Source organism: Monomorium pharaonis, unplaced genomic scaffold, assembly GCF_013373865.1.
Source record: "Monomorium pharaonis isolate MP-MQ-018 unplaced genomic scaffold, ASM1337386v2 scaffold_633, whole genome shotgun sequence".
In the NCBI taxonomy this organism is placed as follows: Eukaryota; Metazoa; Arthropoda; class Insecta; order Hymenoptera; family Formicidae; genus Monomorium; species Monomorium pharaonis.
The window spans coordinates 90858-114964 of NW_023415949.1; the positions used below are offsets into that span (position 1 = coordinate 90858).

A 24107-nucleotide genomic window follows, 5' to 3' on the forward strand; every position below is an offset into this window, starting at 1 on the left:
TTTTTCACTATTATTTCTCACTAAACATATACATAATATAAACTTAATTTCAAAGGATATAGTATACAAAAAAATAAGGTATAAATGTGATACTCACTCTTCAATTTTGGTTTTGTCAATCATTTATTTTGATTTTTCCCACTTTTTTGTATTTTTTTTGTATTTTGTATGGTTTTTTGTATTTTTCTCACTTACCCATCATTACACTAGCTGTGTTTCAAAATTGCTATTAGTACTGAAAATCTATAGTACACGTAACAGAAACTATAAACTTTCAGTACTGATAGCAATTTTGAAACACAGCCACCATAATCACATTACACATTACGAACTTAAATTATCTGTTAAAACTTGTAACGAACTTGTAACTACAAACTACCACAAACGGTTAAAGAAGGATCATACATGCTTCAATGTATGCTTTAGCCAATAGGCGTTCAGCGAAGAAAACAACTCAGAATAATGTAGAAATTAATTGTAATTAAAAGTCACTATGCACTCACTAGGCCTGTTAATTTTAGCTGCACTAGCTGTTGAACTAGTGCAATAAGTTAAAGTGAGACAAATATATGTTTTCTCATTCTAACTTATTGCACAAGTTCAGCGTGCAGCTGAAAAGAACAGGCTTATTAAGAGCAACTTTTTTCTCCGCTGAATACAGCCATAACAATGCAATATTGCAAACCTTGTAGTGCCAAAAACTATCAAGGTTTATTAAAAATTTAAATCTTAAAAATATTAAAAATTTTTGCTTAGGAATTAGCATAAAATGTGGAAAATCGCATTTCAAAAATTTATACCGCATAAGATCGTTTTAGATAGCCCAATTAGCAATAAATAGCTCAATCTGGTAACCGGCATATGTTGCCATATTTGTTTTTAATATATTTTATTGGCGAATGATTTCTTTAAAGTATTTTTCTTGAAAAATTTACGTTTAATACATTTATCAATCAATTGTCGAACATGTATGTAAATTCAAAAATAAATTTATTATTTTATTAAATAATAATTTTAATATAAAAAATATATTACAGATTAATTAATTTTATACACACCACAATTTTTTAAATGTAGTGGACAAGGTTTGCATTGTACCATGAATGGTGGATCGTTGTCATTCAAATCTTTGTTATTAGAATCTAAAAAAGATGTTATAAGTAGAGCGTTTGTGCGGATGTTCGTGCATGATTCCGTATCACGCGCGGAGAACAATGTGCGAATAAGTTGAGTGTTCGCAGACGTGAGATAGCAAGATTTCTCGCCGACTGCATCCAATCTATCCGAATATGATGTTCTCCACGCGTGATACGGAATCGTGCACGAACATCCACACTTTAGTTATAAGGTTTTTACATTTTAGAAAAAAAAGTTGTGATAAACAATTTTATACAATAATAAATAATTTACCATTAGATTTTAAAAGATTATTTCAAAGTTTCTCTGTATTTCATAAAACCACTATTTAATGTATTTTTATGATTATGTGTATATCATACCAAATTTCGGATTTAATTATTTATGATCATATAAAATGCACATATTATTAGAAGATCTTTTCGTATCTAATTATATATTTTTACATCTGATCATATTAATATCCATTTTTCTCGGGATCAACTTTTTTACTAAAAAATAAATTAAAAGGACATTCTACTTTCTCGGCCTAAAATTTACATAATTTTTTAAAAAGTTGTAACTTAAAAAAAACATCGATAAAAATATTTTTTACATAAATTTTTTTGACACCTTAGAGCTTAGAGTATACAAATAATTTTTTTTTTTAATTTTTATTGCCATTTTAATTGTGATTTTTGCACATTTCTGCAGCACTTTGGAAAAAATCATTTTTATGGCGGGCACAATTTCGGTCGATTAAAGCGTATAAAAAAAATGTTACAAATATCTTGTGTACAGCTATAAGGCAAACTAAGATATTTGTGTTTGCGCATAAATTCGCAAAATGGCGCCTCTCAAAGTTAAGCTATCAAAAATTCTTTTGAGAAGCCGCCATTTTGTGAATTTTTATGCAAACGCAAATATTCTAAGATGTCGAATTTATATTAAAAAAATTTTATCGATGTTTTTTTCTTCAAGTTACAACTCCTTAAAAAAATACGTAAATTTTAGTCCGAGAAAGTAAAATGTCCCCTTAAATAATTAACTTTCTACTAAAGAAAAAAGTAAATATTTAGTTAAAAGAAAATTCTTTCTTCTTGAATTTTCACTTTTGCATATTTCTAAACAATTTCCGAAACATTTAAGTTGACATTACAAATTGTGTTCTGCTGACTCGTTAAGAAGGGTCAAGGAAGCATTTAATCCTGCTGAACTAATGTAATTACCAACTTGACTCTGGTATTTGACCTGGCCCTCTTGATAATCGTTTCCGCGCCGTTTATTCATGTATTTGATGTACATGTGTTTTCAATACAAAATGAAGTTTATTGTTAGCTTTACCGAAAAGGATGTTGAGTATTTACAATCAGAAACTTGTAGCTTGTTTGGGTACATTAAAACAGTATTTTTTATTATTTAAGAAGTAAAAAAATCAATTTTTTTTAATTCAATCCTTCCGTCTACAAATCTCACAATCAGACATTTAAGCAAAATTAACTTTAAAACCAATAAGCTTGCATGTTTATTTCCTATTTTTAAAAAAATAAAGATGGAGAGGATTTGTTACCGTCGAATCGTTGTCAAATATTAAACTACCCAGATAGCAAACACAAGTCATTTTGACGTCAAATTTTGGTCATTTCCTGACTATTATTAATGTCACTAATTGACGACTTAATGACGTTAAAATAATAATCTAATGTCATCACAATAAAGACGACATTTTAACGTTTTTATGACTATCCCAGGTAGCACCCTTATGAAAAATATACAAAAATTTTTGGTGTTAACCGTGAACTTGGATGTCAATTGAAAGTTTACTATCAATTTTGATAACATTTTACGTGTTATCCTTAAATAGTTCAGTAATTTTCATTTTGAGTGTGATTTTCGGTGTTAATGTTAAATAATTAAGTCTAAGTTGAGTGTTATCCTCAAATAGTTTAGTGTGACTTTTATTTTGGGTGTGATTTTTGATGTTACCGTTAAATAATTGAATGTAGGTTGAGTGTTATCCTCAAATAGTTTAGCGTAATCTTTATTTTGGGTGTGATTTTCGATGTAACCGTTAAATAATTAAGTATCGATTATAATTTTTATTGTAACTCTCAAATAATTTAGTGTAACCTTTATTTTGAAAGTTATTGTCAAATAATTTTGAGTATTGACGTAGATGTAGCTATTAATTTCAATGTTGTTAAGACAACTAATAATAAATGAATAATACATATAAAAAATTTTTATCGTTATTTTTAATCAGTTTCTAATTTAGTAACAATAGGTATTATATAATAATAATGATTATTGTAAGAAATTACAATACATTTTTCTAAAATATCTGTGGGACAGCATGTTACTATGACATTCGTCAAACATGGTGCATATGAATAACTAAAAAATAATATACAAGCTGATATTCACATAATTTATCGTCAATGAATTAATAAGTTTGTCTTATAATAGTATATTTTTGTGTATTAGTACCAGTTTCAATTGAAATACGTAATGTATGTTTAATACTTACCTACAAAATCACCCTTATTTAGTCTAACAACGCTATTATTACGCTTATACATTCCAAGATAATCAGATGTATGATAAAGAATATTCTTACAAATAAATCGTTGGAAATTGTAGATATTATTATGGTCAAAGTTCTAACTTATCAGTTCCTGAATTACAGTAATTTCAATTCAACTAAATTGTTCTACCTGCTCCAAAAATACGTAAATACTCATCATATAATATACTTTCATTGCTGCTTTTTCATTTTTGCAACTAAACGATTGTACAATTTTTTGCCCTCTATACTACAATCTTTTTTTCTAAAAATAATGTTATTCTTAGTTTGTTGCAATCGTAAGTAGGAGTTGCATACTTGAATAAAGGAAATGATACTTCAGTCACTGTAGACAGTACAACTATTCATATTATGTCCGTTACTAGCAAACGAATTCTAATAATTACTTATGGAATCATTTGTTTAGCAACCTGCCGTTACGAAGTGACGCTAATATGACAATACACAATAGACAACGTTTGTTATAAGGCATTTTTAGTTTTGATCATTTCGAAACTTTTATGAGGTACATTTTCATATTTAACTACATATACTTCCTTATTCCTTTTTCAAATTTAAACGTATTATCACGCAAATGTATGTATACTTCAGTACTTTTTTGTTATTTAACTTTTTATTCGACTGTACACAGTTCGAGTTATACAAAAATAAACAATAGAATTTTGTTAACATAGCTACCTAGCGTAATGCTAGTAAATAATATGGTCACTTTTAATCGTCTTCATATCGAAAAAATTCCTTCATAAATCGTTTGTCGTTCTATTGTTAACAAATAATTCGTGACATATATAAATTATTAACACGGCAGAAGGAAGAGGTTACGTATAAACTTAAAAAATCTTATTTTTATTAAATAAGTTTATTCACCTTTACTTCTCTTCACAATTATGCTACAGTTGTTTTTTAACTTAATTTATTTTATATAAATATATAATTTTGTAACAATACTTCGTGACTTTTTTAAACAAAACCAATTTTGTAAATTTATTTTCATATAGTGGCCATATTACCATCTCTTTTTCTCTTCGATTCATTATGCAATGTCGTTACATTTGTATAAATAATATGTAAATATATGGTAAATATTTCACTTTGAATCTAAAATCTAATGAACAACATTTTAATGAATTATAACCGTTAAGTTTTATTTTAAAATATTAATTATTAATAAAGTTATTGTATAAAGTGTATGGTAAATAGATGGTCATATTATAATCTCCTCTATATAAGCAATTGTGTGTGTGTGTGTGTACTTAAAAAATTTTTTTTTAATTTTATATATGTTTAAAAAATCTTTTAAATTTGCACACACACACACACACGCGCGCGCGCGCGCGCGCGCGCACACATATTATTACATTCATTAAAATTTTTACATTATCAAAATTATATTTAAATTATTATCAGAGTTTATATATATTTTTTGAATTTCAACACTTGCAATGTATTTTTATCAACGAGAAGATTGATTACAAATAAATTAAAAAATACGTAACTGGCAAGAAAGTGTTAAATATACAATATATTTACATTTAATACACATATATTTTGTGATACACGCACACAAATTTTATGTACTTGTGAAAAGAATTTCATGTAAAAGGTGAAAAGAGAAACGTAATAATCAGTGGCTAACGGTAGGAACAAGAGAGAAGATATGAGAGGAAGACAGACGGAGAGAATGAGGAGTACTCTTGACAAAGAGGGTGTTGGTTTCTCAGTATCGTACTAGACACGTTTCGCATCGGTTGTACCAAAACGACAATCATCTTGATTACACGACAAGACAAACAATTATTTTTAAGAACGTTATAATTATCGAGAAAAAATTTTCTCCACGGCAACTCTTACACGGCAGAGTTGATTTTTAACGGATTCAGCGCGACAGTATTGATATTCAGAATGGTTTCTGCCGTGCGCATAATAACAATCATTTTCGGATTAGCCCTTTTCGTAACTTCAGGTGAGTTCACAAAATTAAGACTTGAAAAAGTAACAGTATTTTCCACTATCTTTCGTTCTCCACTATCTGACAAGTCTATGAAGTCGCTCTGTCGCGAACTTTTCCATACAGCATAGGTCTCTCGAAGACATCTATAAAACGTTCTATGAATATTTTTAAATATCTTTCAAAAATTCAACAATTGCAGATTATTGAATATATAATAATCTTCTTCAAAATTATAATATTTACCACTTACATTAACTGTTTAAAATGTTTTTTGCATCTTGAAATGTTTTTTTAATCTATACAAATTAATAACAATTATTTTAATCTTAAACGACCTATAATTTTACGCGCGCGCGACCATTATTTTACGCCCGCTTTTATTATTGTGATGTTATACTTAAAGAGAATTGAATAATTCGTGAACATTTCATGCTCTCACATTTTTTGATTGGAAATAGACTATTCAGAGCAGATGTTACATTTTCAAAATATAAAACGTATTTTTGATTACAAATTGAAATTATATGTCAAAAGGACTTTTGTCTCATATATTTTTTCCTGGAGGAACTTTCTCCATTAACTTTAAAATGATCTGAAAAGTAAATGTAATAAAAAATAAATTAAGTAAATGATCTGATTATTTTGTTCATTAATTGTCTTCAACTCGTGCGTCCATTCCCCGCATTTGTAGACAATAACCAACTTTTCGCAGTCGTTACATAATATACATACTATTCTAAAATAGTTTAAATCTTTATTGATAATTTTTAATAATTTAATTACAAACAAAATATATGAAAAATAAAAAACTATATTTATATGAAAAAATAAATCTTGAACATTTTAAAATTAAGAAAATAAAGTTTTACCATATTATTTTTGTATGAAAGTATGAAATGTTCATGATTTATTTAATTCTCTTTAAATATAACAATCAACAGTAATAAAAACGTCACTTGATATATTCGATAATCTGCAATTGTAAATTTTGGAAAGATATTAAAAAATGTTTATGTGTAAGTAGCATTGTGGATCAATATAATTAAATGTATGTTAATATACTTAAAGAACTTATTAGAAGAATTATTAAAAATACTTTCCGCTTTTTCTTAAATGTCAGCAACGAGAATTGATCTTATACACAATAATTATAAAAAAAATTGTTAATATAAAAAAATTATGTAATTTTATTGTTATATATAAAATGTATAAAATATTTACTCCTGCGACTTATAATTAGCAAAAATACACTAACTCTTTTATTTAATTGTTTCGATAAGAAACCAGTCTTTATATCTTCTTTGTGACATTTCGATATTTTTGCTAGTTTTTAGGGAAGGAAAAATCAAACATTTAATTTTATGTAAAACTTTGTATGTTTAATACATGCAAAATTTTTATATTAATGCAATATTACTAAGAACATTTTTCCATTGTTTTGTGTTTAGGTATACGTATGTATATGTGTATAAATAAGATCACAAAAGATGTACATACATTCCTTAAAAAATACATTTATTTATATATATTTCTTGATTATATATTATATATAATCAAGAAATATAAATAAATAAATAAATATATTTTTTAAGGAATGTATGTAAACAATAAAAAAATATTCTCAATAATATATATATATATATATATATATATATAAAACTAGAAAAAAAAATATATATATATAATCCTTTTTATTTTATGACTTTTCAAATTACTGCGTTGCGCTTCAATACATTTTTACAATGACAATCTGATTGTGTAGAGAACTAGCGTGCTGTTAATATTCACAGTTACTCAGCATTACATCACTTCTTAATCATACCCGCACCTGTTTTCCTTTATAGAATTGCGCAGATATCTTTTCCGTGTTTGATTTTAATTTAGATATATTTCCGCAAATTTACATTTTGTGCATATCTTGAGCGTAAACGATATTTTTTTTTAATAAGGTATAGCTCTATCACATATCTTAGCGCAAATATGTATTATGTAATTTATTTAGACGCAAGCGTCCAGTAAATTACATGTATTCCTTAACATTCATATCTTTTTGGATTAGTTTCATAATTTGATTAAGAATTGTATGCAAAAGTAATGTTTTACAAATATATATGTATTAATAAAATTACATACAAATTTTTTTATATTTAACAAATTTTTGGTAATTATTGTATATAAAATAAATTTATCATTGCTGACACTTAGGTAAAAAAGCGAAAAGTTAAAATTTTTGTTACAATTGATTCAACATTTATTTTGCATGTTTTATTTAATTATGTATTTTATTTCCTCATATTTTCCTAAAATAGATAAAATTAAAGAAAAAATTAAAACATGCCTCGTATAATTCAAAAACAATAAAAAAATAGAGGTAAAAAACGAGCAAATAAAAGTGTAAAAATTTAGTAGAATTTATTATTATTATGTAAATTAATAATAAACTGTACGTTTTGAGTTACTTAGTCTTCCTTAGCAGTAATTTTACATACATATAAAATAAATTAAAACATTACAAATGAATAAATTAAAGAAACAAAGAAGTTGATTCATAAAACAGTTACATCACAGTTCAACGGATTACAAAAAGATTCGGTAATTATAGTCAGATAGTATAAAAATTGGTCGGTAAAAATAGATGTAGAGTACATAACTGATTCTTGTTTTTACACGAAAATAGTTGTTGTCTATAGTTCAAATTGTGGTAACTTCGTTGTTAAATTAGTAAAATACAAGTTAAAAAGTGATGTCAAATTTGTTATTGTGAATGCAAGAGATGAGATATTTTAATATATGCTTGACGTGTGTCTCGATCAATCCGTAATGCTCAAGAGTTAAATTGAATCTTAAATAAAAAATTGGAAATTACTAAAAGAACTAAACAAAATCTCTGAACATAAAAATTTCAATTTTACTATTAAATCAATATTCTTGTAAATAGGGTAAATTTTTTGCAATTAATAGTAAAAAATGATTTAATGTAAAATTATTCCTTATACGTAGAACAGCTGTCGATTTGTCTCAACAAATCTCAATTGTTGAAATTTAAATATAAAGAAATAATTTATATATATACATTTATATATACACAACAGTTTTATTGTAAAAAAACTTTTATTTAATCGTATTAATAATGTTTTGAAAAATAATTTTTCATAATTCACTGTTTTGCATTACTTATATAAAAAATCTATATTGCTGCTGCTATAATAGTACAAAATAAATATAATATTGTCCCGAATGTACTTAAAACTTTTTTAATTTTTTAAAATTGGCATTACTACTTGAATAATTATACAATTTTTGTCTTAGAAATTAAAGAGCACATTTATAGAACACATATTACAGATAAAATATATAGGTAAATATAATAATTTTACATGTATCTTTTATGGCAATTATTCATGGTGTGCTCAAAATTTTTTTTTGTACATTTACACCAAAGTATGGGCATTTATATTTAAATATCTTGATACTCAATAAATTATGTTATATTTCGTGAATTTTCTATTTTCTATTTCTTATTTCTATTTGTTATTTGTGTTCAGGTTCTGCCTTACGATGCTGGGTATGTGCTTCTAATGTAAATACCATGTGTAAAGATCCGATGAATACTTCAGATCATAATGCTGCGTTCCATATAAGAACTTGCGATCCAGGTCCCTACGGCTCTTCGAAACCTATTTGCCGCAAAATCGTCAAACGAGGTAAGATTTATTTGTTCAATTAACAAATAATATTTTGATATATTTTGTAAATTAAAAAAGATTTCCTAAATGTATTTATTCAGTAATCATGATAATTTCTATACTTTTTTAATTTTACAATGTAATGCATCTTGAATTTAAGACAAATGTGGAGTTCTTTGATAACTTAAATGAAATTTAAACTACGCTCCTGAATCACGTCATTTTTCAGGGCGTTAATGATAAAAGTGAAAAACAGAATGCTACTACGAATGCCAGTCCTGATTGTTTTTCTACCTTTCTGTTTTTTACTTTTCTGTAAGATATCCAAGATATAAATTTGTCTTTACAGATAACACAGTACAAGAAAAAATTTGATGTAAATACCACGAAATTGCACTTTTGTAACCGTTTGTTACCCTTTGTTTTGTCATTAAAAAGTTATAATAAACGTTTATAAACGCAGAAGTTTATTAAAATACAAACGTGCATTTTACTTTGTTTGTTAATTTTCCATTTACCACTTTTTGAAAATTTGCAACGTTTCTTCAAACAAATACTTTTTCAAAAGAATATTAAAATGATCTTAAAGTGCATTCATTCCCCTTTAAAATGGCGTTTAAATTTTTAACTTCGCTTTGTTTTTAAAGAAATTACAGCCATTTTTGTACATTTTGTTTGTACATTTTGTTCGTTTTTTTGTTTTAAATGAATTTACCAATATCAATATTTTTCTGACAATAAACAACATGTTATTATACATCATAATAAACAACATAAAAACATGTTATATACGTCACCGCTTATCTGAATATTAAATGAGGAAAATGCATTACTTAATTATTAATTACTGACAGAAAGGATTAAGACACTCAAGAAGTTTGAGATATTGTATTATCCTACTTTTGTCTTTGAAAGTAAGCAAATTCATGTTAGTTTTCTAAAGTTAATAAAACTTATACAGTATATTTTGTTCTATATATTCTTAGAGTGAATAGCTGTCTTTTTGATGTTCTATAAAAGTCATTAAGTCGCTCCTTGAAGATTTATGTTATATGGAAATATGAATATCGACAATATTCAAATTATTCAGAAGATAACACTCAAGTGTTTCCTCGCATTTTAATGTTCACTTGCTTCACATATGCGTTAGTTTTTCAGTGGTAACGTATACATACTATACATGATAAGATAAAAAAAACTGTCGTCTGATCGTAATGGCAGAAAAATTTTGATCCACAAACGTGGGATTTACGCCACGCGTACACATAGAAAAAAATACTTACTATTTATATTATTTACAATTACTTAAATTGAGTAAAAATATTATTTGTTCTAAATATTTTAAATAACAGCAAATAATAAGTTTGTCACAAGTATCAAATTTATTCAAAATATGTTCTGAATAATTTAATATATACTTAAATAAATGATTAATATTAAATTTAAAAAAATCAATTTGTTTATTATTCTGACTTTTTGATGAAATTTTCCAATATTGTTAAACAATTTTTTTAAATCTTATTATAATGTACTAAAACGAGGTTCATACTTCTTTTTAGTACATATAAGATTTTTTTAAATTCGTGATGAATGTATAATATTATAAGTATATTACCAAGAGAATATTTTTTATTATTAAAAATTATTATTAAAAATAAGCATATTTATAAAAAGTAAATTCAGTCATTTTTCTTAGCAGTAAAATTAAGATTGTACTGAATGTATAATGCATTAATATCTCGAAGTGTTCATTTATTAAGAAAATGACGCATTGCGAAGTAGCGTTTTTTAAATTGTATCTTTTTAATGCATTACATCTTTTTCCTTCCACGACTATGCCGCGACAACGCCCACGGTAATACGCGTCACGATTGAGTCACGTCGACGCGCATATAAATAACGATAATAATTGGACGTTAAAACAAGGCCGGTGCCGCGCCTACGAGAAAAAATGACATTACGCCAAGCCATGAGCTTGTGATTAATTTTGGGCCAGGGTAACATACGCCTCTCTTGTTTCTCTTTTGCGCGCATGTGTTGTCAACGCCTTGCTAAGTTTGTCATTGCATGACTTCACGGCAAATCGAATGTACTAATCGCACATCGAATTCCTTCAATTCAATGGAATTCTAGCGTGACGAGGCAGCGTGCGTGAAATAGCGAGCGCGATTGCCACATGAACGCAAAAATTACGTAAGCGACAATAATAATTGCGCTATTAAATCGACGCTGAGTTTTACGCTTGTTGGCGCACGGGTAAAGATGACCCCGAAATGATTGTGCCGTGCTGCTGAAGGACTTTCCGAGAACTTTTCATCTGTCTTTATCGTTTCCTGTACAGGACAAAGGAATAGAACGCAAAAGAAACGCATTCGAGTATTTGCCAATCACAAATCACGATAATGATGAGATTACTAATTTCAGATTGTTCTTGAGTGATCTATAAATCATAGATTTCAGAATAGAATTCTACTTGTAATTTTATATAATATTTTATATATTTTTTATATATATTTCTTAACAATTAATATAATTTTATTAATAATTAATATTTTTAGTCGGAATTTCACGATTATATTTATCATAGTGTTGTTCATTAGATTTTAAATTCAAAGTTATTTCTTTAATTATGTAAGCTAAAATTATATTATTAGTAAACATATAGTTGTATTGTAACATATTGCTGCAATATTGTATTGCAAACATTTCTTTAAGTGGACATTTTATCGTTATTGCAATGTTTTTGCAATCTTTCTATGCTCTGTATAGATACCTATATTTTTATACATATATTACTATATAGTTTATATATCACTTTGGATAGCTAAAGGACATTCTGGCAATCATTAGACGCATGCATAAACATCTTTAAGATGTATGCATTCTATTGATGTCTTTAGGAGGTCCGTGTTGTATAAGTACTCTTAAAGAATATCTTATATCCTGATTTTAGATATATGTGTGTTATCGAATATATATTTGTTTATATTAATATATAAATATATATTACATATATATTTTATATATCTGATTTTTCGAATGTTTTGTTGTATTGGACAATTTAAATAGAATGAAAAATACGAAAAAAAAAATGTAAATAGAATTTTATCTTCTCGTACAGCACTGAAAGATTGCATCCACATCGTAATAATCTTTCACCGCAATAGTGCAATATTGCCATTATACTGCATAATGTTAATGCATCATTGCTGTTGGATTGCAGCAACAATAAAATGTTCACTTTTTAAAACATTGCAACGAAATATCATAGCAACATTGCAATGTAGTAAATTTGTAATAATACATTGATTGCGTTCAGTAAGAAAAACAACTTTGCAACTATTATAAAATTCTTTCGTGTGCTTGCTTTATACATTTAGATCCGACAGCAACTAAAAACAAGAACCAATCGTAGTTAAACATTTCTCAACAGTTGCTATTTTTTCCGTTGAATGCAGCTATTGTTGTTGTATTTGTCAAACGTTACATGTAAGAATATTTTTGTTTTATTCCATTAAAAAATGGTTTGTATATAATTATGCATGGTTCCATATATGACTTCATATACATATAATTCCATACAATTATGTCTAATTATATATAATCATATTTAATCATATATAATTGTATATATAAATTATATATAAATTATATATGTATATTATATGTAGATTATATATATATAATCAGATATAAAGTTATATATATACAATAATATGTATAATCCCACATAGCACAAAAATTGCAATTACATTGTAGCAATATTGCTGCAAGATTACAATGTTGTTGCAACATTGCTGTGATGTAACTGCAATTTTTGTGTTACGTGGGATATACAGTTATACATATTATACATATAAGTTATATATATTTATATATAATATATGTAATATATATTAATATGTATAACTTTATATCTGATTATATATAGTTCCAATATTGCAAAAAATATTTTATCAAAGTATTTTATTATTAAAATGTATTATTGTATTAAATTATAACATTTTAATTTTGCAATATTTCTGAAGCATTTGCTACAAATGTGCTAATATATTGTGGATTTATATCTTTGTACAATGTCTTTATAACGTTGCGCTGCAATTTGCAACATTGCAATATTGATGCAATGTAGCTACAATGCACAACGTGTGCTGTACGGATTGATACAAAGTAGATTTTTAAACGGATCGAAAATCCCAATTGGTTGTTAAACGATTAATCTTTGTTTAGAAATGGGCGAGCGGGTTGTCATACGTCAGTGCTCCACTCCATATCATGATGAAATGGACATCATTGATGGCCAGTGCGGCAACTCCATGACACAGACAGGACGTGATGTAATTGAATCCTGCCACATTTGCAGCAGCGATTTGTGCAATTCGGGAACAATCTCCTCCGCGACGAGACTACTTTATATCATCGTAATGATATTTCTTGCCTTTACTTTCCACCAGTCGAAATATGTTCTTTAACTTTATAATAATAATCTATAGTTAATAAAAAAAAGAGTGATTCAACGCGGTAACTACAAATACTTAATATAAATCTATAACTAAAACTAACAAACTTTCATTGCGAAAAAACGCATTATTTTCCGACTTTATAGCGATTTAAAAAATTGTATGAAAAGTACATTAATAAGGCCAAAACAACCTTATGTAATTTTCTTCTGGCTCTTAAGAGCAATATTACCTTGCAAAATAAATAATTGGAAACGAAAAAGTGCATGATTTTTATGATTAATATTGATTCAAGCAAATTGCTGTAAGTACAAAATAAAAGACATAACATAATTATGTGTACCCCAATTTTTTTTCAAAATGTTTTCAAATTAATAAAAGTTTTAGAGTTCAAATGTCTTATGGATGAAAACATAATTCTATACATTTCTGTATGCTCGGCGGAGCATCATCGCTTGTAATAATTACACTATATAGAACGAATTAGGTCCGCCATTATTGCGTCTGGTTTTTATTGGTTCAGCCTTGTGTCATTTTAAATCATTATCTTCAGAGCGTTTCCTCCTTTTATACCTTTCTCTCTTTTGTTATAAAAGTATTTTAAGTAGTTAAAAGAGAAAGAGATAAGAGAACTTATTAGGTATCCGTCCAGCGATTAAAATAATAAATAAATGTGTTTACAAAGAATTGAAAATGCCAAGACGCATTAACAACACACACACACACACACACACACACGCGCGCGCGCGCGCGTACAAGGTGTGTCTTTCCACTAATTATAGAACTTATTCCTTATCAAAATTTAATTTTATTATCGAAAAAGTTTTGAACTATTTTTTTTAACAATGCTTAATAATAAAACGAAGCAGTAATAACTGAAAGGAAACCTCGCTAATTCGTAAATTCTAATTTTAATTAAACTTGGCATAAATGTAGAGAGGGTAAATAGAATTTAGAAATTGTCCGTTTGAACCCAAAAACGGTTTAAAAGAGGTGAAATCATCCTTCAAAAGTAAAAACATTTTTGCCTTTTCTCGATATATTTCGTAAATCAAACGAGATATCAAAAAAATATTTTATGTAAAAGTTTTACAGTATAAATATCTTTATTTAATTAGGCTGCTTGTTTTTTTGAAAAAAATTTATTTTCTTAAATTTACCATTTATACCCTTTTATGCTGATTATTTATTGTATTAAAATTTTAATTTTTAATGAAACTTGGCATGAATATAGAAAGAGTAAATACATAAATTAAAAAATTTCTAGCTTGGGCTCAAAAACCCTAGGGGCTTCAAACTAGGTTTGAAGGGGTGAAACCACCCTTCAAGAATAGAGACATTTTTGCCTTTTTCTCGATATATCTCGTAAACTAAATGACATATCAAAAAGTTTTTTATACAAAATTTTTACAGTATAAATACCTTGAACTACGCTGTTCACTTTTCGAAAAATAAATTTTAATTGAACTTACGTATAATTCTTATATATCTAGGGCTACGACACTGTAAAGTAAAGCGTATTCTGAATGTACTAATACTTTTGCATAAGACAGTAAAATAATTTTTACAAATAAATTAATTAGTAATTGCTTATATGGTTACAATCGCTCGTTGTTCTGTAATTGGTTAAAAAAAATGATTAAAGAGAAAATAATAATAACAACAGGAACAATCCTATTCTACAATATACTTCACTTTTATTTGTATTTTTATAATGTTCACTCTTAAAAAGATATTGATGTAGCTGATACACATCAAAAGTTGTAATACATCATCAGCTATAATGTCAAACAACAATAGATTGGAATAGATTTAACATTTCTTTTTTAAAATAGGAGATTTCATAAACATAAAAAAGTGAAGTAAAGAAATTAAATTTTAGCAAAATAAAAATGTATAATTTGCCATAGGTACGTACTATAAAGTAAAAATACTTTTCATTTAAATATAAGTGCATATGTATAACAGAAATATTTACATTTAAATATAAAATTAAATTTTTTTATCTCTCTTACATGATTTCATATAAATTGGTATATTTAATAATGCAAGGCAAATGTTTGTATAAATTTTCTCTTAAAGAAATTTAAAAAGATAGAAAGAGAACACTATAAATTTCTTCATAAGTCATTGGTTTTTAACATTGAAAGATAAGTGCAGAGATCGTAAAGAAAAGAACGTGAAGATGATACGCAATAAAATACATACACACACATGTATACAAAGATCCAGCTAGCCAGGCCTGTTAAAATCACATATCGTGAAAGCTTTACAGCAAGGATTGTTTCAATTTTGACAACAATTTTATGACAAGTAATTGTCTGTTGCTTTGTCTTCTAAAAGTTTCGAGCAAATTTACGGCAAAAGTTTTCATCACACGCGGCTGCAAATAACAGAGAAATATTACAATATTTCAATGTAAGGTTTCTACAATGTTTCTGTAATCTTTCGGTGCTGTATGGGAGGTGACAAACATCAGATGATGAAAATGAAATCAAAAGCGAGGATACACGGAGGACGTAACGGAAGACGGAAAAGTAACAAATATAAGTATATAATGGTACATAATAATAATTATAATTATAATAATAAAAATATTTTGTGCAATTCAAATGTTCATATTATCCACTACTTATCTAAATATTTATCCTGTATTATTTATCGTTATAATTTTTTTTTAATCAATTATCTTAATTTTTGTAGGTAAATGCTAAAATACTAATTCAATTAATACACCAGTGTGTCTTACATTAATATGTTTAAAATATTTGTATTAAAAGAAAATTTTCAAACATGGATTATACTTCTCAAATATTAAAAAAACATCTTTTTAACATTAGAATAAATCTTTAAAAAACATTTTTCTAAATGTTAAAACAGATATTTATCAAATGTCAAAAAAAACATTTCTTTAATTTTAAAGCAATATTTATTAAATATTACAAAAATATTTATTCAAAAAATGTTTTTTTTTTTAATGAACTTATCTCATTATTTTTACTATTTTAAAAAATGTTTTTTCAAATGTTTTTTAAATATTATTAAAAATATTTTTTTAATGTTATTTTGCTGATTAGATTATATGAGTGCAAAGCAGCCAATATCTTAATTATAAATACTGGCCAAAGAATAGTAATACAGTAAATGTTTTGGTTCATATAAATATCCATTATTATAGTTGGCGCAAAATATTTTGGTATCATTATTTTGTACAAAAAGTTTTTTTAGGAGCATACACACACTTAGCGTCTTTTTCTACCTTTTTAAAAAAGATAATTTTGTTTGGACATCATGCATTTTGTAGTGTAAAGCATCTTATATAATAAAAACATCTGCTTTATATTATAATCTCCTTTATTTCATTCTCATATTAGGGAGCAACAGTTTTTTATAACAGTTTTTATGTGCGCACAGCAGTTAATATTTTGAAATGAAAATTTAATATTAATAGTTCAATCTTACAATTGAACATTGAAGATAGTTCTCTTAAGTTCATTTTTAATGCTTTATAATATAAGAAATCATTGATATAGTGACAGTAAACTAACGACAATCTTAATATATAAATAATAAATATATGATAAAACTACGAATACCACCTAAAAAGTAGTAATAAAGTAGATATTATAGTTTGTATAAACTTGGTATGAATGCACAGTAATCAATATTTTAATCATATATTCTGTAAAAATATAGGTATATCATTTAGGTTGAATTAGATCAAAAAATTTTTTCTCCTCTATTATTATATTCTTTAATGTTTACTTACAACTCTTTTCTAATAATGTAATTAAAACTAAAATTAGTAATACCGTAAATATTCTCCCGTAGGAAAAAATTATGCAAAAATTACTACACAAAAAAATTTCATATTTTTGTGCATGAATTTCTGCAGTTTTTATAGATTTTTGTACAAGGTTTTGCTTTCAAAATTTTTCTGCAGAATATTTTGCAGAATTTTATGTAATGTTTTTTGAAGTTCTTTGCCGTTCTTCGCCTACTGTATGTGGCGAGCCAATTTGCGACAATCATCGCACAATTTTCTATTTAGATTGCGCACAAAAACATAGTTAATATTATTATTTCTTCAATTTTGATCATTCTACATTGTATATACCTAAGTTTTTTTCTAATAATATAATTTTTTATAATAAAAAAAAGATTTGTGTAAAAAAATTATCATTTTTATTGTATGTATTTTATTACCCGAAAAATACCTTATATTCAGTCATGCAAATAATATACTTTTTGCAACCGACACATATAGAACAACTTTTTTTAAGTCATATTTTAATCTAAAAAACCTCAAAAAGAATTTTTCTTAACAATAATTTGTTATTAAATTATGAATTTTTTTTACGGAATTCCATTTCTTATCAATCTCAGAAAATTTAAATTGTTATTATAAAAAAAATTTAATAAATGACCAAAATAATTGTCAAAATTTAAAATGTAATCACTCAAAAGTAATTAGAAATTTTTTTCAGATTTTTTGCATATATTTAACATTAAAAAAAAGAGACAAGACAAAAAGAAGTCAGACCGTTAGTGAAATTAAATGTACAGACGGAAGGTTAAGCTATAAATATATGTACATATATGTTATTATTTGAAATTATTTGAATTTAGTTATTTAAAAAATAACACAATTGTATTTTTTTAGTTTAAATATTTAGTTTGACTATTCCAAAACATAAATTTCTTTGAATTTAAAAAATTATTAAATCTAAAGACACATGCATTTTATTTTATATATACACTGTTATGTGTATAAATGATTTTAACAAAAAGAATAACTCAGTTAAGCATTTCTTACAGGTTTATCGGATGCTCTCACAACGAAGTAGTGCGGCACTTGCGGAAAGCGAACTATATCATTAAAGACGACGACGACAACTCGCAAACTCGCTCGCAGGTTTTGTGCTTTTGTGACAGCTTAATATCGTGATTTTATCTCGATCGTTTTGTTCGATTTCAATACAAAACGTCTCTTGTCCTTTAAATAATTTCCTTAAATAATTTCTTTCCAAGTTTGCCGTTGCGTTAACAGTATTCAAGCGTTTTTCCATATTAAAAGAACAAAATATTGATTTATAATAGAATTGTATTCTCTTGACAGCTGCTATTACAAAAATAAACAGAGACACGAAATATTCGTCGTCGCTGTCACTTTCCGCTTTTCGCGCATCTCATTAAAGGTTTTTATTTTAAGAGATATATTATACATCTAGTAATTATATATAAAGATATCACTATCACAACGCACGAAGACAGTAAACACGATGAGTTTTAATTACATAGCGTTTCATACAAATACAGGTAGTCTCCTATCTTTTAAAGAATACAACCTGCATATTTCCAATTTCTTTTTTCTTCTTTTTCTCCTATTTCTTCGCGTTTTCCTACTTTCGTCAGGACACTGTCTTTGTCACAACCATATCTGCTGAAAAAAAGATAATTGTATAAACAAAACAAGAAGACTAACTCAGGCGATATCTGATATGTGACACGTAGGATTAAACAAAATTCTTTACCTCCTCGCTATTGACCACTAGTCAAACCTTCTCGCCACTCGATCGCGATCTCTCCTGTTCCTTGTCCTTGTTCCGCTCTTTTTCACGCTCCTTCTCCCTCTCTGCTTTCCTCTCTCTTAACATTTCCGATCTTCGCGCTCTATGTAGACTTCCGGACGGAAAGGTCGAGTCTTCGACGGCCGCAGCCGCGGCTGCCGTCGCACCTCTCTCCACGGCTGTCTGCTCAATAAATTATTCCAATTTATTTTTGCTTTCCAAGACGCTTTTTCAGCGCACTTATACGAGTAAGATTACGAGAGAATTATCTACGATATGGACTTTCATAAATTTTGGCATATCTGCGATCCTATTTTCTATCGTTTGTACAACAAACATCTAAAAAAGATGAGAAAAGAAATAGGAATAAGGAATTTACATAATTTTTATTCATGATTCTTTAAAATGAGGAATTTATCTCGATCGATCTTTAAAGTGATTTTCTACTTTGTCATGCTAAAAATTTTTTTTAATGAATAAATAGGTTTTAAAACTATTCTTTGTTCATTATTTATTACATAGGCCTGCAAAATATTAATTTTTTGCGTTTTGGAAAACAAAAGTCATTTCCTACATAATTTTGCCCGCAAAATCCGATTTAGCAATATAATTACAGAGATTTACCAGCAGAAAAGCAGAAAACGATTAGTAGTTTCTGAAGCAGAAAAGCAGAGTGCACTGTTTGCTACTAGCACAAACTCTAATTGGCTTCTGCTTTTCTGCTTTCTGCTTTTCTGCTTTTCTGCCAAAATGTAAATTCTCCCTTAGACTATCATGTCAAGTTTCCGATCTTAACTTCTCCCGTGGTCACATGGGGTATCAGCAATTCCAAGCAATTTTCGATTCTAATTTGAGTTCTAAAACTATAGATTCAACGCTAAATTTGACTATTGTATTTGCTCATTCTCATCATTTTTAACCAAAATGATTTAGATACATACTTTGAGAATAAAGCTGGCTGTCGAGCTTTTAGCGATGGGACTCTGACCGACAGACGGATGCCCATGAATATGACCGTGCGTGCTGAAATAAACCGACCCATCTTTGGCTTGATGTGTCGATTATGCATCTCCATGTGCACTATCTTCATAAATTCAATTCGCGCAGCCAACTTTTGAATTCCTCCTGAGTAATGTACAAAATTCAAGACAGGTAGAAAAATTAAATTTTCGAATTTGATCATGTCATCCAACTTTGTTATATACAGAATTAGATTTTACTTTATAAGTAATTTTACAAGTTATAATTTTGTATATTTTTTTCTAAAAATAACGCGTTATGTGTAATTTTTTTGAAAAAATATTCATTGGTCGTTATTTTTTTGTAACTAGTTTTAAAAAATAATGCAAAAATTGTGTTCATCCCCAAGGCAGGAATAATAGGTTACAACTCCGCCAAGGGATTTCGTCCGATTAGCCTGACGTCTTTTCTTCTTAAGACTCTAGAAAGACTGGTTGACGTTACATACGCGATGTGGTTCTCTTGCAGCAGCCGCTACATGCGAATCAGATGCGTATTGTACGGTTTATTTCCACAAAACGGGCACTTCACTGTGCTGGTATCGTTCATCAAGGAACAATTAGTGAAGAAAGGGCCTATGTAGTTGGCACCTTTCTGCATATAGAAGGTATAACATTCAACGCACCGTGTTTGCGAGGAGGCCCGTGGCAGGGGCATGCCGGATCGTGGAATGGATCATGCTCCAGCGGCAGATAACAGCATCACTGGGGACGGTGAATGTCAGCGGAGGTAGTGTCCCAGATGCGCACAATGTAAAACGGACACCACCAATGAGATTACTGCTTTTAGTTAAAGTTAGCATAAATTTATAGAATTTGATTGGTGGGTGTCCGTTTTACACTATACGCATTCTGGGACGCTCCCGTTTATACGTATCATATTCCTGTACATATTATATTTCTTCTTTTCTAATAACAAGTATATTTAAAAAAAAATATCTTATAATTTATTCTATAATACAATTGCATAAGGATGAAATTTATACTTATTTGTACTTTTTTTCTATATTCTGTATATATTAATGCACAAAGAAAGAGAGGAAGAGAGAGTGAGAGAAAAAAATTTACATTTTTCTTATAAATCTTAATTATAAATATACATTTATTATATGTAATTGGTTCCGTATTCGAATTTCGCGTGTGCATTTGGACCCAAATTTTAATGGCTAATAGCGTCTTTCATAAGAAAAAACTCGCTGGCACTCAGTGCCTCTTAGTTTTCCGTTGGAATAACACAAAACTCCATCAGTTTTGTACTCTTAATGGAATATATCTAAAAACTCAGTTTTAAGAAAAGAGTGGAAAACTAAAAAATTAAATATAATTGCAAAATAATAATTAAAGAGTAAGCTTTAAAAGTATTGTAACTCTTTAGATAATTAATATTTTTAGATTTGTTTCAAAAATATAATATAAATAATGTATATAATATTATCATGATCAGGGTTGTGCAAGATACTTTATTTTTAGTATCTAGGTACAGATACAGATACTCTGAAAAAATGTACCGAGATAAAGTGTATAGGTATAGAAAAATGAAGTACCTCGATACAGGTACCTCAAAAATGTACCTTAACATTAAACACCTAGGTTATAGGTTTTTTTATTTATTATTAAATTATTATTATTAAAAGTAACTTTTTATCAACATAAAATTTCAGAATAAATGAGCATTTATGATAAATAGCATTTCTTATTTCTGTATCCACACTAATATTTACGTATTAAATGTATTTTAATACGTATATTCATATTAAATATTCATATTAAATATTTCTTACGCTGACAGAAAAGGACACTTGATTCAAATAAATGTTTATTGAATAGTACTAATACATATTTGATAAATAAATCAATAATAATCATTTCAAACAAGTAATATTTTCTATAATTAAAAAATTTATTTTTTAAAATAAATATTATTGATTTTTTATAAAATAGATTATTAGTATTCAATAACTATTTATTTAAATTAAGTATCCCTTTTGTCCCTATATGTAAATAAGTTTAATATGTTATACAGTAAAATGAAATAACACTTATAAAGCTATTAGTTATTTTTATTCCATTAATTTATTTAACATTTATGCATTATGTTAATTGAAGGATTATTCGATGTAAAACCAATATTAAAAAGTACCTTCCAAAATCATTTGTTGAACAAGATAATGTCTATAAAATCCGACATAATAGCCGTTTTCAAAAAACAATCTTGGATCTATATTACAATAGATATCTGGAGCGCTAATAATGATCCTATACAGATGTAACCTGTCATTCTATCAATGAGAATTTAAAATAAAATAACTCGCAATGCCCGATTGTCCAAATTCAAAAAACATTGTGCTAGAAATATCTACCATATATCTAATTATTTAAAAATTTATATAATTTATATGAAATAATACACTTTTTACCGAGCTTCGCGCTTGTTAAATGTATATTTTTATTATCTAAAAAGTATAATTAAAATGTATCTAAATATAGGTATCGATACATAAAAAATTGTATCTAGGTATAGGTATAAGTACCAGAGAAAAGAAGTACCTCAATACTGTACCTCTGTACATAAATTTGTACCTAGTTGCAGTACTTAGGTGCTTGTATCTATGCACTACACAACACTGATTGTAATACACACAACACACACACACACACACACACACACACACACACAACACACCACACACACCCACCACATATATATTAAGCACATTATTAAAATATAAAAAAACAAATTCCTATACATAATCATCTGTTTTTCAAATATAATTGTAAAAATGTAAAAAATAATTTTGCAATGCTTTAAAGGAAACAAATTTCGTTCTTACTCAGTAATTTTTTTAATTTATAGAAAAAAAATATTTTCATAATCCGTAACTTTTGGTTTCTTTTTTTCACATTTGTAAGTAATAACATTTCATCTTCATTCAATAACGACGATTCTAAAAATTAATTTGTCTAAACATAAAGTCGATTGTACAGCAAGTGAATAGTTCAAATAATGTAACATTGAAGTGATTCCGGCCTCTATACTCAGGACCAGTTTTACTGCACACGGAGTGCGCACGGAGAGCATTTTGCATTCTTAATGAAACGTTCAGCACTCAGAACTCACTCACTATTACTACCAATGAAATAAGCTTCAGCAGTCAGTGCTGCTGGTGCCAACGAGTTTTTTGCGCCAATGGAAGACGTTATAATTTTATCATTCTGCCTGCCGCCATATGTGCAATAATTAACTTTTCTTCTTACACTATGAGTACGGGTTGTACGCAGTATGGTGTGAGAAAGTTGAATTGAGTATAGCTGTGATTATAATTACGCAAAAAAAATATGTAGACATGTTAGCTATTATCGAGAGGACATGAAAGAAAAATTTTTATCATCAAACGCTTAACAAAGGACCCTTAACAAAGAATCTAGTTTCATATCCCGATAATTGCATATAACAAAATAAAGTCACAATATAAAGTTGCTTTAAATTAACTGTTTGCCGATATACTTCTATTGTTTTCAGTGAATTATCATCGCCAGCGCAACCCATTTGGTACCATATTTCTAATAATTTTCGTTTCGCCCCACTTTAATGGCTAAAGTTAGACTTAGTTCAGTCTCACTGGTTCCCGTCTTTATAGTGTGAATCATGAATTAGATCGAAGCACCTGCTGCGAGAGGGGAGGAGGGGACAGAAAGTGTCTTTATGATTACTTATAAACGT

The 24107-nt window shown here is 27.5% G+C and overlaps 1 protein-coding gene across 1 annotated transcript; it reads left to right on the plus strand.

Annotated features, from left to right (window-relative positions):
* The first annotated feature begins 5405 nt into the window (after positions 1-5405).
* On the plus strand, positions 5406-14059 carry LOC118648733. The gene is made up of 3 exons (XM_036295128.1): positions 5406-5663; positions 9197-9355; positions 13568-14059. The coding sequence occupies exons 1-3, from the start codon at positions 5603-5605 to the stop codon at positions 13807-13809; spliced, it is 462 nt and encodes a 153-aa protein (XP_036151021.1). The 5' UTR covers positions 5406-5602; the 3' UTR covers positions 13810-14059.
* Positions 14060-24107: the final 10048 nt, after the last annotated feature.